Below are 16345 nucleotides of genomic sequence, written 5' to 3'. Positions count from 1 at the left end.
TGATGGGTGAGTGCCGAACCAGAGGACACAGCTTAAAAATATGGGGTAGACCATTTAGGACAGAGATGAGGAGAAACTTCTTCACCCAGAGAATGGTGGGTGTGTGGAATGCTCTGCCCCAGAGGGCAGTGGAGGCCCAACCTCTGGATTCATTTAAGAAAGAGTTGGATAGAGCTCTTAAGGATAGTGGAATCAAGGGTTATGGAGATAAGGCAGGAACAGGATACTGATTAAGGATGATCAGCATGATCATATTAAATGGTGATATAGGCTCGAAGGACAGAATGGCCTACTCCTGTACCTATTGTCTATTGTTATAAACTTGACTCTGCAAGATGGTGGCGATTCTGTAGAACTGCTGTAGACAGCTCTGCCTAACAGCCAAGGCATACTGGTGTTTTTTGCCATCCCTGGCCAACTCATATGGTGGAATTATTAGTTTAAAACCTTACAGAACACACATTTGTTAATATTTGGGTGGGAAGGATGCCAAAGGGAAAAGGAGCGAGCAAATAGCAGCAGGGAGGACACTCCCCTGCAACACCAATCATACCAGAGACTGCAGCAACAGCAGCCTCTCTTAAACCCCCCAGGGACCTGACAGACTCACAGGAACTGGCTGCGGCGATGGAGAGACTTACCTTGAAAGTTGGGGCTGTGATTGAGAAGATCCGTGGGGAGATTTGTGCCCTGGTCCAACCTATTGCATCCATGCTGCAGAAGCATGAGCAGGAGATCCAGGGCCTCAGGGAGAGGTGGTGAAGGGCCTACTAAGGCCTCGAAGGCTGTGACGGAGTCCTCATCCAGTCGGATCCAGATGCTGGAGCAAGAGGTGCGGGCCTTGCGGGACCATATCGACCTCGAAAATCGAGATCAGAGGATAAATCTCCAAATTGTCAGGCTCCCTGAAGGTGAGCAGCCAGTCAGCTTCTTTAAAAACTGCCTGCTGAAGTTTTTGGGCCTTCACAGAGTCCAGCAGGCTACAGATTGAAAGGGCGTATCGGGTTACAGTGCACAGCTCGGGGCCAGTGCAGCGTCCCCGCCCGGTGCTAGTGCACGTCCACTCATAAGGACAAGCAAAAAGTCATAGAAGCTTCCAGATCCACAGACACTGCTGTACAAGGGGTCAAAAATCATGTTTTTCCTGGATTTCTCTGCAGCTGTAATTCGAAAGAGAAGTCCTTCGATGAAGTTAAAAAGAGGCTGATGAACCTGGGCATCCAGTACTCCATGAGATACCCCGCAGTATTTCGTTTCAGCCATGAGGACTCAGTTTATACATTTGACTCTGCACTAAAGCTAAAAACTTTGTGGACACTTTAAAATAGACGAATTGACCTGAAGAATATGGTTAATATTTGTTCTCTTTTCTATCTTTCCCCATGTTTTCTCTTCTTTTTTTTAAAATTCCTTTCTTTCTCCCTAATAATTTCCTTTTTGGAAAGGGGGAAAAGACCTTGGAATAAGTTGTTCCTAATTTTTCCTAATAACTGGATTTTCTGATGGGAACTTTTGTGAATGTTCTTTGTTGTCTCTCCCCTTTATTTTGTTCATTCTGCTTCTTGCTTAGTCACAAGTAGGGGTGACATGAAGCCAGGGATGGGTGGAGTGCTCATCCTGACTTTGTCTTTTTTCTGTTAAGGATCATCTCCTTGTTTTTTTTTTCTGGTCTAAGGCTGGGGCACAGTCCGAGTTTGAAGGAGCTGTGAAGAAGGGGATGAGTAGGGTGAATGCCCGCTATGGGCAGGGGGAAGAGTCCTCCATTCAAGGTTTTATAGTTGGTTTTCTTTGTAGATTTCTGGTCGTAATGGTTGTTTATAGTTATGATAGGAGAGTAGTTTTTGTACATATAGTTTTTCGATTCTATTAGTCTTTATTTACTTATGCTCAGCGCTTTGTAAGCAGGGTTCTCCCTCCGAGGGGTTCAAGGGTCTCTGAAAGGGATACGGCTAAGTGTCTTATAAAATGGTGCACCTGGAACATTAAGGGAAGTCATTCGCCTGTTAAAAGGAAAAAGGTGCTTTCTAGCCTTAAGAAGGAAAGAGTTTGTAGCGCTTTGTTGCAGGAAACCCATCTTGATGATAGGGAACACCTGAAATTACAACAGGTGGGTTATGACCAGGTATTCTTCTCATCCTTACTACTAAAAGTAGGGGAGTGGCAGTACTTATTCAGAAAAATCTTCCGTTCACCATTATTAGAGCAGGTGAAAGATGAGCAGGGATGGTTTATGATACTTAAAACCCTGATACATGGGGAGGAATATGACATTTTAAACGTCTACTGTCCTCTGGCGCATCCCCTCAAATTTTTGATTAGTGCTTTCTCTAAGTTGAGTGCTTTTGGAACATGGCACATTATTATTGGAGGGGGGGGATTTTAATTGTGTTTTGGATCCAACAGTAGACAGAATGCCTTGTGGGCCCCCAACTATTTCTTCACAGGCCAAGCAGGTGGTTGACTTATACAAGGAGTTGGGGCTGGTGGATATTTGGAGGTGTCTTCACCCTACCGGCAGGGACTTCACCTTTATTTCAAACCCACAATAAATGTCACATGAGGACTGACCTCTTTGTGGCTCCCTCTGCCCTTTGGATTCGATTATGGATTGTAAAATTGGGAATATAGCTATCTCCGATCACACGGCAGTATATTTGGAGGTTAAGGCCAAGAGTGAAGTGCTAGGTTTGCGGCACTGCCGTTTGGACCTTTTCTCCTTAAGGATTCCAAATTTGTGGAATACTTTTTGAAGGAGTTTCAGGAATTCTTGACTATCAACTCAGGCACAGCTAGTAGTCAGTCTATGCTGTGGGAGACTGCTAACGCCTTTGCTAGGGGATTAGTATTTCCTACTCGGCTAGCCGGAAATGACAGAAGGAGGAACAGCAGCGTCTACTTGAGACGCGGTTGAAAGCCACCAAGATGGCACATTTTGCATGGCCTGCGGTGACTAAGCTACAGCGGCCCTCTGGGCTGCCTTGAATTCAATACTGACACAAAACGCAAAGAAAGAACTTGCTTTTGCTAGACAAAGGCTGTTCGAATATGGGGATAGGCCAGGGAAGTATTTTGCGTTCCTGACTAGGAAAAAGCGTGCTCCCCAATCCATTACAGCAATCAGAGACAGCACGGGTCCTTATATAGGATGCTAAAAAGATTAATCAGGCTTTTTGGAGCTTTTACTCTGAAGGTTGCGAAGACAGGAGGGCTAAAATGAAGACGTTTTTAAAAACCTGGACCTTCCAGGGGTAACCTTGGAACAGGCCTCTCTCCTTAATGCCTCATTGACAGTTTAGGACATACAGGAGGCAGCTTCAGAGTGGGAAAGCGCCTGGCCCTGATGGTCTTCTAAGGAGTTTTATAAGGAGTTTACAGGGATTCTGTCAGGGCCGACGTTGGAGATGTACAATCACTCCTATATGCATGAATGCCTACCACAACCTTTGATAGAAGCTAATATTTCCTTAAACCTTAAGGGGAAGGTTCCTGAGGATTGTGCCTCATACAGGCCCATTTCTCTATTAAATTCAGACTTCAAGATTCTATCCAAGATCCTGGCGCTGAGATTGGAAAGGGTGTTGCCCCATATTATTAAAGGGAACCAGAAGGCTTTATAAGGGGCCGTAGGTCCTCTAATAATATTAGAACGTTGCTGATTATGGTCCAAGCTTGTCAGCAACAATCGATTCAGGGTTGGTGATTTCCTTAGGTGCAGAGAAAGCATTTGTCCGGGTGGAATGGCCATATCTTTTTTATGGCTTGGAACAGTTTGGGTTGGGTGGAGGTTTTATATCACCACCCTCTGCATGCGGTCATCACCAATGGGGTGAAGTCTGGGTATTTTAGGATTGGTAGGGGTAGTTGGCAAGGCTGCCCCCTCTCACCATTGTTGTTTATGTTGGTGATAGAGCCGCTGGCAGAGCCCATTCGTTAGAACGTCCACATAATCGCTCCGGAAGTGGGATCGAGGGCACACAAGATTACACTGTATGCAGATGATATCCTTCTGTTTGTATCGAACCCGATGACCTCCATACCCATTTGATACAATGCACCAATTGATTTGGGGCTTTTTCATGATAGAAGGTTAACTTTGCAACATCAGCGCTGTGTCTTTGGGGGACCTTGAGGACGTGCCAGAAGTTGAAGGTGGCCCTCAGTTCCCTTTTAAGTGGTCACGGGCGGGGTTCCAATACCTAGGCACTTTTATTACCCCTAAGTTTGATCTGTTATTTCGGACTAACTTTGCTCACTTGCTTGACAATATTAGGCGAGATCTCCAGAGATGGGAGGCTCTTCCAATTTCATGGTTGGGCCGAATATCTCTCATTAAGATGAATGTTCTTCCTCATTTGCTTTATCCTATGCATATGCTCCCTATAATGTTTCCCAAGTCAATGCTAGGGAAGCTTATGGGGTGGTTTGGTTCCTTTGTTTGGCATCATGGGCAGCCCCTCATCAAATTTACTAAAATGCAATTGCCTCAAGGAGGGGGAGGAGTTGATTTCCCAGACATCAGGAGGTATCAATTGAGTTCCCTGCTGTCCTTTGTCTGCGATTGGGTAACAATCCACACTCAATATGGCTGGATATTGAGGCCTCCCAAGCAAAGTGCTCTCTTATTAACCTGTTGTTATGGCTAAGATGAGGACAGTTATGGACCACTGTCGGAACCCCATTGTCATTAGTACAGTCAAGGCATGGAGGGTGATGCGTCAGAGTGAGGGTTGTTTATCCAAGACTTCGCCACTTACACCTATAGTTGGCATGCCAGGGTTCCGACCAGGGATGATGGACTCCAGGTTCAAACTATGGGCAGTGGGAGGAGTTTCTAGTTTGGGAGTTTGAGGGGCAGGTTATGATGTCTTTGAGCAACTGAGCTGCAAATACGGGTTACCCAGTTACGAGATCTTTTCCGTCTTTTTCAGGTTAGGGATTTCATCCAGAAGAAGGCTACATTTTTTCACTAAGCCCTATAAGCCAGATACAGAGAGATTGTTGCTACATTCCACAAGCACCCTTTCGGTTAGTGCCCTCTATCACCTGCTGGGTGGCATGGCCTGGCAGGATATTAACCGGTTATGAGAGGCCTGGGAGCAAGAGCTAAGAGTGGAGATCTCTTCTGAAACATGAGAGAACATATGGGAAAATACTAGAAAGATCTCAATCTGTAATAGGACATGTGCTACGCAGTTAAAAGTTCTGCACAGGGCTCATCTGGCACCAGATCGTCTGGCAAAGTTTAAAAAAGGGACATCTTCAGTGTGCCCCAAATGTTATACAAGTATAGGTATTCTTACCCATTGCTTCTGGACATGCCACAGGCTCTGTGTTTATTGGAGCGCTGTGGCAGGAGAGATTGGGAGGGTATTGAGGACTGAAGTCAAAGTAGACCCAATATCTCTCCTCATAGGTCTACCGAATTTACCATCTTTAGACGGGCACAGGAAGAAACTATTTAATATTTTTGCATACTGTACACGGAAGAATATTCTGATGAATTGGGTGTCTGAGAACCCGCCGGGCTTGCTGGGATGGCAGAAATTAATTATGGAGCATATTCCCTTGGACTTTTTTACAAACATGGTGCACCACACAACAGACCATTTTTATAAAACATGGCAGCCCTACTGGAGTTATTTGGATATAGATTTGTCAGTTATCCTAACTAGGGCGGTTGGCTAACCAGGTTGGTTAGATTGGTCAAGCCCTGGGCCCTGGAGGAAGTCTCCTGAGTTAACACGGGTATATATACAATGCTCCCGTTCCTTTGTTTGGGAGCTTTGCGCCGAGCATAGCTGTTCTGTATTTTGTGGGTTTTTGTTTGCTTTTCCTTCTTTTTTTGGTGTTGCTCTGCACAGCGTTAGGCTTTGTTTCGTATTATAGGGTAGGTTAGTAGTTGGTAGACAGTAGTTGTATTGTAATTTGTGTTTTTTTGTTTTATTATACTGATATTTGTTATTGATTGTATTTTTCAATAATTTTATATGTCTGTAAAGTTCAAAAAATTGCAAATAAATATATTTACAAAACAAATTATTATAACTTATGGCCAATTAATTCAATTTTAGTTTTGAGATTATACGACTCCAACTGAATGGTTGTCAATGTTACTTCTTACAGTAACATCTTCCATACCATTTACATCAGAACAGATCCTGGGCTGGCAATGCACAAAATGACTCAAATAACTGATATTTCCTTTCAGCCCCAATTATAAAGGTTGAAAAGTTGGCATTTGATGAAGAAAATTACATTTTGAGCAAGGGAATTAGGTAATCATTTTAAACAAAGGAAGAATCTTTACCACTTCGACATGTTTACATATAATTTGGGCTTCTGGTCTTTCTTAAGATCTAATCCGGAGTCTTAGATCTGGATTCACACCCAAGTTGTTCACGGACCTGCTGCTGCTGCTCCCACCCAGCACACCAGATGAGGACATTTTTGTTGGCAACAAGCTTTTATGATTTTGAATACAATGTCTGCAAGGGTGGTTGAAATTAAATTAGTAGAAAATTTAAAAAGTACTGGAAGGGAAAATATTTGTAGAGCTTTTGGGAAATGACAGGGATGTGCATCTATTGGACAATCCTTTCAAAACGGCATGTTGGCTGAATGGTCTTCTTTTAATCTATAATAATTTCTTAATGGGACCAAGTGAGTATCCTACAAAAGAACATTGCAAAAAATGTTAGTGTGTGCTGACACATTGTTGACTTGCCTTTCTGTGATAATCCCTCTGCTGAATGAACTTATCCACCACCTTTTCAACCTGTTGATCACACTCCACCTGTAGGTACTTAATAAGTGTGTACAATCGCCCAGGTCCATAGTATGTTTCGACAATGGGCTGGTGGGTCTCCACAATTCGAGCAATCCCTGAGAGACAATGAAACAGCATGAGTTCTGCAATGAACCCTTCGGAAACCTTTCACAACTGAGATGGACTGTAAACATTGCTCCACTCCATAACAACCAGGTGGCTCAGCCGCAAACTGAGATAACAGACCAATATGACATGATTCAATTCCCACACCAGCCATCATGTAACCTCTCTGTGATACTACTATTCCACTGCTTATTGGTAAATTGACTGTTATGGGTCCATGTCCTGGAAACACGACAAGTAGGAATGGACATTTGTGTCACTCATGCCAGGCAGTGACATGTTCAAAAAGAAGTAATTAACCCTAATGTTCAATGGCATTGTCATCACTGAATCCCACATTTGGGTGGGTGGGGATGGGAAGGAGTTGTACACAGGCCCTTACTGTCAGCCGGAGTATTTTCTAAATACTTTTAATTTAGCAGCAACCGATTATTAACTAGAAGTGTGTCAATTTCCATCTTAGAATGACATTCTACCCAGCAAGAAAAGACAAAGATTAACCAGTACAGCAATGCTGCAAATAAAAAGAACGTTCAGGAAATTTCTCTTGGAATGGGAGAAACATTAGTGTGAGATACAGCCTAATACAGAAGCACCAACAGTATGCGTCACATAGTCAGTGCAAGTCATATCCACATCAGCACTGTCATTATGAGGTACACCCCCACACAGGCAGACCAGATGTAGGCCAGTTAAGATGCAAAAAATAGGCTGGATACAATCCCCAGGTTTGAAAGTGACAGGTTATTATTTGAAGCTCCTGTGCGGATCCTGCTAGTGCAGCTATTTAATTACTTCTCACCAAAAGAGTCTTACCTTCAAATAGCAGTGTGAGGGTATCAGCAAAAGTAACAGCTGCTCGACGATCACTCATCTCTGTGCTCAGTGCCAGCTGCAAGTTTTCCTTAGCCTTGTCTGCAATCTTCAGTTACAGAAAACACATCAGGCTGGTAACAAGGAGTTAACTAAAGCACAATTATATCTAAACCAAGTACTGTATACAACAATTAGTTCCCTCAGCCTGAGTACAATCTGTAACTGTCCTATCCTCCCTCCAGAGTAACTGATTCAATTGCAGACACAATAAACCGTTTTACTTTAACGCTATGAGGAACGAAGAAAGCTAACCAAATATTTAAATAGTAACTTATGTCGCACATTTAAAGTTTTAGATATAGACATTGATCTAAATGCCCAACTGAAAAAGAAAATAAATTCTGATACCATAACAGAGATAGATCTTATATCTTCCCAATCTCCTTACCTGTTTACACAGGTACTCAGAGAACTTGCTCAGTCCTTCCTCATGTAATCCCAGCAGTGGAAAGATCTTGAAAAAACGCTCTACTTGTGGTAGGTCACCTTCTTTGATCGCTACATCAAACTTTTCAGCTACAATCACTCTTAACCGCTGCTCTGCCTCTTGCAAAAGGTTTAGGTTTGCATCGATGATATTGGCTGTCAAGAGATTTAGCCACAATTAGTTGAGAAAAGGTCCTTAATGCCTATTTCACATTTATTCAATCATTTCCGTTTAAAGCAGAAAAATCCACAGCTGTGGTGCTAAAGTTTGACTAAAAGTACTTGCTATTGACATCAATGAGTTTCCTACACTCCTCTATGTGCCACTCCAAGGGTAGACAGTGGTTCTACTGTTGAACCTTCTTCAAGGTTGTCTTCCTAGAGTTACCACTTTCAAAATGAACATGCAAGAAATTATCAGAATGGAACTAAATGTGTGAAGATTTCAGAACGTTTTTGCATGGTTATTTTGTAATTTAGATACTGCAATAGTTTGCCGTTCTGATTAGGAGGGTGCAGAGTTTGTGACCTGGTCAGTGCTGAAATATTTGATCTTCGATGGCATGGTGACTCAGTGGTCAGCACTGCTGCTTCACAGAGCCAGGTACTTGGGTTCAATTCCAGCCTTGTGGAGTTTGCAAGTTCTCCTAGTGTCTGCATGGGTTTCTGCCAGGTGCTCCAATTTCCACCCATACTCCAAAGATGTGCACATTAGGTGGATTGGCCACACTAAATTACCCCAGGGACGTGCAGGTTAGGTGGATTAGCCATGGAAAATTTGCTGGGTCTGCCTGGGATGCTGTTCAGATCTCAGTGTAGACTCAATGGACTAAATGGCTTCTTTCTCACTGTCGGGATACTATGATTCTCAGCCAAGATAGTATCAGCAGGTTTGCCGCTTGGTTGATTTAGTGCAATGTTACTAACATATTACAAAAAAATTATATCATTATGTTTCTCTCTTCTGCAAATGAACATTATTTGAGTTAAGCTATCTTAATCCATTCCTAGCAAAGTAGCCTCATGAAAATTCCATGCAAATTACTTTCTCCAGACAACGTGCATGTCAGGTGAAGTCTGAAATTCTACTATTAACCTAAACTGATATAAGGAGAAACATGTTATCCACTCATGTGACATTTTAAACCACAGTGACAACGCAGGGTCATTACCTATTTAAAGGCATTTTTCATTGCTGCTTTTACTGAGCCCAGCTCAGTGTTTGTCTACAATAACACTGTTAGCTAACGTAATAGTTAGCCCACATCTACAGTACAATCAAGCTGACTCCCATACAAGTTCCTTCTATATATTTTGTTTTTTCACATTGTAAATAGATTAAAATGATGTCATTAACTGAGGTGTACAGCTACATACTTGGAACAAATTAATGCGTGTGTACAGACGTTCACGGCACAGCTCTCTTCAAACATATTCATTGCTGATTAGGAACTGCTTCTGCCTTTTGGAATTTGTCAAGTATAAGTTCTTAATACTTCTACAAGACTCTATGTGCGGTGTTTCAGCACCAAAGTCTATTTGCAAAAGCAATCCCTTGTCTACTTCAGGCTGGAGAGTGTTTCTGCCTTCACCTACCTGATTTCTACTTAATTGTGGGCTCAGCACTAGGTTCTGGATTGATGCTGCACAGAACAATTACATGTAAAAAAAGACAAGGAGGAGGAGGATTTAAATCCAATCAGTTTAAGCAAGAAATTAAAGACGGAACCCATTTTAGCTTTGTGGCTGGAATCTTAAGTGAGTCGCTGTTTGTGAGTCCTCACCTTCCTTGCCCTGTCTACTCAGTTCAATTACAGATTTGTCGAGTGACAGGTATCGATGGATGTGTGCTGCTGCCTGCTCATAGTCCTCATTGCGCAGAGCTGTTTGTACACCATCAGTGCAGAATTTCAGATCCAAAATGTCATCAGCTCGCTGAATGGCCTGGTAAATCCGATTCTGCAAGGTACAGACAGACCACAATTATCACACTGAGCCTCTGGGTGCTATTTTACTGTTTTTTTTTATATAGATATTTTTATTGGGAATTTAACATTTTGACAAATTTACAAAAATAAGCAGAATTTTCAAGCACAAACATTAATATAAAAATAGATCTTAAATATATAATCATCAAAATTCAACTAATCCACAATCATCCAGAGTGTATAGTTGAGTCGCTTACATCCTTCAAATAAGAGAAAATGTTCTCTAATACACTCATAACAGTATGATTAAAAGGAAGCTATTTCCAAACAATAAGAACAAACAAAAAAAAATTAAACATGTTTGAATGGAGATCTTCCCCCTTGTTCTCAGGGGGCCTTACTACCTTTCCAACGTTCGACCATATCCTCTCCCAAACAGTGTCCCACCCTCGACCCGGGCGCTCCTTAATAGGATTTAGATATAATACCGAGCTAGAGTTAACAGTGAGCGCCGCACCCCCACCCCACCCCACCCATACCTGAGTATATCTAATAGCATCAATACCACGTACAAACACACATAACTATAAAATTACAACTCCAACAGATTACAGTTAAGTATAATAACATAGCAAGGAAGACAACCCCGCTCCCAGAGGCAAAAGTAAAGTAGAATAAAGTAACCATTTCTCCCCACGGAGTGTGGGAGAGGCAAGCCAACATAAATTGTCTCTTACGATTTATTTAACCGAGTCTAAAAGTTTCTTGGCCTCTTCCGATGATCTAAAATTATACTCGGATCCTTCGTGGGTAAAGCATAACGTCGCTGGGTAGCGTAAGGTGTATTGAATATCTAAGTCCCTTAAACATTTCTTCACCTCATCAAACGCCTTCCTTCTTCGTGCCAAAGCCGGGGAGAAGTCCTGAAATAACATAATCTTGGATCCTTCATGAATCATAGCTTTAGGATCCTTTCCAAGCTTTCTGGAGGCATCCAGGAGTATCTGCCTCTCCCTATAACTCTGCAGCCGGAACAGGACCGGGCGTGGGCGCTGGTTTGGGCCAGATCCGCGTACTGCGACCCGGTAGGCCCACTCCACCCTTACCCGGTCAGTTTCAGCCCCCAGGTTTAAAATCTGCGGCAGCCATCGCTCCAGAAATGCTACTAACTGTTCTTTCCCTTCTTGCTCTTGAAGGCCCAGCAGCCGAATATTCTTTCTCCGATTTCTGTTGTCAATATCATCCATGTAAATTTCAAAGGCCCTGACTCTCTGCTCCAGAGCTCTCACCTGTTCTGCAGCTGTTTGAGCTGCAGCCTCGGAGGTCGTGGCCTTTAGTTCCACCCCCTCCACTCGGCCCTGCAGCTCTTCCATGGTTTGATTCTGTTTCTGCAGCTTTTCTTCGAATGCATTCCATCTCTGTCTGGATTCTGCGATGAAATTGACGAGTGTCGATTCCAGTCTAGCAATCATCTCTATAAGGCCTGTTTTTACATCAGCTGCAGCCAGAGGAGAGGAGGGTGGGGGAGGGGTCTTTGTTTTCTGAGAGCTGCGGGGTCCCTTTGATTTACTCATTATCCACTCAGTATTAGACTATTTAAATATAGTATTCAGCAGCTAATTAAGATTAAAGAAATTTTTTGGGTGGTTTGGCAAGTGTGGTGGGGACAGGAAACCCACTTTACCCAGGTTTTGGGAAGGGCTCTGTAGACTCAGACTTGCTGAGTCGCCGCCATCTTGGATCTCCTCTTACTGTTTTAATTCACACCTCTAAACCTCACAGTAGCCCCTGGACCAAAGCTGGAGAAGCTAATTTTTATGGCGCTGAATTGTGGTAACACAACAATTTTCACTGTATTTTCCAAATACATGCAACAATAAGATCATTTGTTCATTCCCAGGCCATTAACAATACAACAACTGAATCTGCAACCTGGGATACTGCAAAAATGTTTATTTTTTAATGTGATTCAGAACTTGCTATTCATTTCATTTTATTTTGCTGACATTGCTTTTGAATTAATAAAGCAACAGTAGCTTGACATGGTAATGAGTCACAGATTAAGACGACTCCATGTGGATTCTAAGGATAAGATCTCAGCTGAGCTGGTGGGCAGCATAGTTGAAATGCTGCAATTTGCATTACACCCCACATATAAAGGAAGGCAACGAAGGAAAGCAGCTAGCATTTCCACTCCTGGATGGCAATCCATAAACTGAAGGAAAGTGTAGATGTGGGGAAAGGTCAATATTGACGATATTTCAAATCACTGACAGCAATTCTAGAGCTTTCTGAATACTGCGTGTGCCTGTGGAGCACAATGTTGAGAAGGCAATATCCTCCCACCCTTCATCCCCTTTTCTGTCACAGTACTTGTTGAAAGCCTGTTACCATCTAACTGTTGTCAGTTCTGTGAAAGATCATCAACCTGAAACATTTACTTTGTTTCTCCCTCAGAATGTGCTGCCAAGTCAGCTAACTATTTCCAGCAACTCTCCAGATTTTGAAACAGAAAAATTTAGTTCAAGTTGATTAATGCACAGAACAACAAAAAAAACTACAATACAGGAACGGGCCCTTCAGCCCTCCAAGCCTGCACCGAACCAGGTCCTCCATCTAAACCTGTCGCCTATTTTCCAAAGGTCTGTATGCCTCCACTCCCTGCCCATTCATTTATCTGTCCAAATAGATCTTAAATGACACTATCCACCACCTCCGCGTAAAATGCATTCCAGGCACCTACCATCCATGAACTCAATTACTAAGGGTCATAAGTCCCCCACTCTGGGGAATAAAAGTTCTTGCTATCCAATCTATCGACACCTCTCATGATTTTGTAGAGCTCAATCAAGTCCCCCATTAACCTCCTTCTTTCTAACAAAAATAATCCTAATGTACTCAACCTCACTTCATAGCTAGCACCTCCATACTAGGCAACATCCTGGTGAATCTCCTTTGCACCCTCTCCAAAGCATCCATATCCTTCTGGTAATGTGGCGACTAGAACTGTAGGCAGTATTCCAAATGCGGCCAAACCAAAGTCCTATACAACTGTAACATAATCTGCCAACTCTTGCACTCAATACCTCGTCTGAAGGAAAGCATTCCATATATCTTATTGACCTTTGTCAACTTGCATTATCACCTTCAGTGCACAACAGACCTGAACACCAGATCTCTCTGTACATCAATCTTCCCCAGGGCTTTTCCATTTACCATACAGTTCACTCTTGAACTGGATCTTCCAAAATACATCGCCTCACATTTGCCCGGATTGAACTCCATTTGCCATTTCTCCGCCCAACTCTCCAATCTATCTATCTATCTATATTCTACTGCATTCTCTGACAGTCCCCTTCACTAACTGCTACTCCACCAACCTTACAAATCAGACCAGCTCTACCTTCCTGCAAATCATTTATGTATAATCACAAACAACTGTGGTCCCAGCATGGATCCCAGTGGAACATCACTGGTCACATTTTGAGAAACTCCTTTCCACTACTACTCTTTCTCCTGTTGCCCAGCTAGTTCTCTACCTATCTAGCTGCAACACCCAGAACCCCTTGCGACTTCACTTTCTCCATCAGCCTACTATGGGGAACATAATTAAGCACCTGACTGAAGTCCATGTATATAACATCTACAGCCCTTCCCTCAGCAATCAACTTTGTCACTTCCTCAAAGAATTCTATTAAGTTGGGAAGACATGCTGCCTGTCACTGATATACCCATTTTCTTCCAAATGTAAATAGATTCTATCCCTCAGTATCTTCTCCAGCAGCTTCCTTACCACTGACATCAGGGTCACAGGTCTTTAACTACCTGGATTATCCCTGCTACCCTTCCTAAGCAAGGGGGCTTAAGCAATTCTCCAGTCCTCCGGGACCTCACCCATGTTCAAGGATATTGCAAAGATATCTGTTAAGGCCCAGCTATTTCCTCTTTCACTTCCCTGAAGTAACCTGGGATAGATCCCATCTGGACCTGGGTACTTGTCCACCTTAATGCCTTTCAGAATACTCAACACTTCCTCCCTCCTTATGCAGACTTGCCCTAGAGTAATCAAACAGCTATCCCTAACCTCAACATCCATCATGTCCATCTCCTTGGTGAATACTGATGCAAAGTGCTCATTAAGAATCTCACCCTTTTTCTGACTCCATGCATAACTTCCCTCCTTTGTTCATGAGTGTGCCAACCCTTTCTCCAGTTACCCTCTTGCTCCTTATATACAACTAAAAGGGTTTGGGATTTTTCTTAACCCGGTTTGCTAAAGATATTTCATGACCCCTTTTAGTCCTCTTAATTCCTCCCTTCTCATTGGTTCTACTTTCCTAATATTCTTCCAAAGTTTTGTCTGGTTTCAATTCTCTACAGTTTATGTATGCTTCCTTTTTCCTCTTAGCTAGTCTCACAATGTCACCTGTCATCCATGATTCCCTAACCTTGCCATTTCTATTTCCCATTTTCATCAGGACATGTCTCTCCTGTACTGTCATTAACCTCTCTTTAAAAGCCTCCCACATATCAATGTGAATTCATCCTCAAACAGCTGCACCCAATCCACATTCCCCAGCTCCTGCCATATCTTACTATAGTTGGCCTTCCTTTAATTTAGCACTCTTCCTTTAGCGCCACTCTTGTCTTTGTCCATGAGTTTTCTAAAACTTACGGAATTGGGATCACTATTCCCACAGTAATCCCCGATTGAAACTTCAACCACCTGGCCGGGTTCATTTCCCAACACAAGTCCAGTATGGTCCCTTCCTGAGTTAGACTATTTACACCAGTAAGATATACCAAGATATAGTAAAGAATGCAGTAGTTATACAGAATTTACAATATAGAAGCAGGCCATTTGCCAATGGTCCATGCCAATGTTTCTGGTCCACACAAGTTAGCTGCCACCCTACTTTACCCAATTTAGTCTGCATTTGTACTTATATATTTATCCAGCTTCCTGTTAAATGCTTTTATGTTATTCACTTTTATGTTATTCAATAATAATTAAAACACAATGTTGAAGGGTAACTTTATTGCAGTTTGATGCATGACATTCATCTTAAACATAACATTTAACTCTGGATGATGAGAATTTCCCAGGCCACCACCCAAGATTAAATTCCTGTGTGATCATTCCTCAGACTTCAATAAATACTCTACAGGAGGTTACACTTGCCAAGTATCCTTAATTAAAGACTCAAGTTAAGGAAAATTACAAACAGCATATCTGCTGACGCTTTGACCCATACCTTTAGCACATTGGACAGGCCACAGTGACTGTTAACAATTTCAAATTAATCAACTTAACTTGGTTCCAAAAGGAATTTGGAAACAAATTCCATATTACCTTTTTGAAATGAAGGTTATGAAATGAAATACAGTATCATAAATGTGTTCATCTCAAAAATAAATTCAAACACATGCCATGTACCTGCTCATTCATATACTCTGGTTTGGATTTTTAAAAAATCATTCATTTAAAAGATGCAGGTGTCACTAGCTGAGACAACATTTGTTGATCATCCCTGCTACAAATCTAATATGATACTGTTTACTGTGAATATTCTATGAATACTCTATAACAAAACTTAGAGGCAAATGATGAGCCTCTGGCCGAGATCCCCGGAATGCCCAATTACCATGATAGGGAGACCTATCCTACCATAAGTCAGCTGCTTCAGGAAGGCAGAAAATTGGGATAAATAAGCTCAGGCTTAAACCTACATATGGTACTGAAGAAAGCAATATGTCTACTGTTACTACTGATACATATGGCAGGTTAAACATGTCACCAACTGTTTCAGGGACTGGGAATATCAGTCAACAAAAAGAAAAACTCAAAAACCATACCATCCCTTTATTATTAATGAATGCAATTGTTGTAATTCACACAATAGTTACACTCGGGTTGTAAATCAATTGTCGTACCTTGGCCAAATCAAGCTGCCGAACTTTGCTGCTGACATTTTCAGCCAGATTGCATGTAAAAGTGATCATCCCTGCAAGCTGCTTGGCATCTCCTTCGATCAACTGCAAGTTTGGACTGGGGAAAGAATGCAAGAAACAACTGTGAGAAAATAACAATGCAAGTACAATGAAGCGAATATAACATGATGGAGAATGGAATAGTCCATATCACACAGAAAGAGGCACAGCTAGACAGATTGTAGCAGTATAAAGAAAGAATGGGCTATTTCCTTCAAATGTGGTAAAACTT

General features: G+C 42.2%; 1 protein-coding gene across 1 annotated transcript in view; it reads right to left on the bottom strand.

Annotated features, from left to right (window-relative positions):
• The window catches only part of cog4 (component of oligomeric golgi complex 4), a 57564-nt gene that overhangs the window by 25313 nt on the left and 15906 nt on the right, over positions 1-16345 (bottom strand). Inside the window, exons 3-7 of the mRNA XM_060838279.1 lie at positions 16057-16171; positions 9979-10153; positions 8157-8350; positions 7709-7814; positions 6725-6882 (exon numbers count right to left, since the gene is read on the bottom strand). Coding sequence (XP_060694262.1) covers positions 6725-6882; positions 7709-7814; positions 8157-8350; positions 9979-10153; positions 16057-16171 — 748 coding nt within the window. The remainder of the gene's footprint in view (positions 1-6724; positions 6883-7708; positions 7815-8156; positions 8351-9978; positions 10154-16056; positions 16172-16345) is intronic.

Source organism: Hemiscyllium ocellatum, chromosome 17 (assembly GCF_020745735.1).
Source record: "Hemiscyllium ocellatum isolate sHemOce1 chromosome 17, sHemOce1.pat.X.cur, whole genome shotgun sequence".
NCBI lineage: Eukaryota > Metazoa > Chordata > Chondrichthyes > Orectolobiformes > Hemiscylliidae > Hemiscyllium > Hemiscyllium ocellatum.
This window is presented reverse-complemented; position numbering and strand designations above follow the sequence as displayed.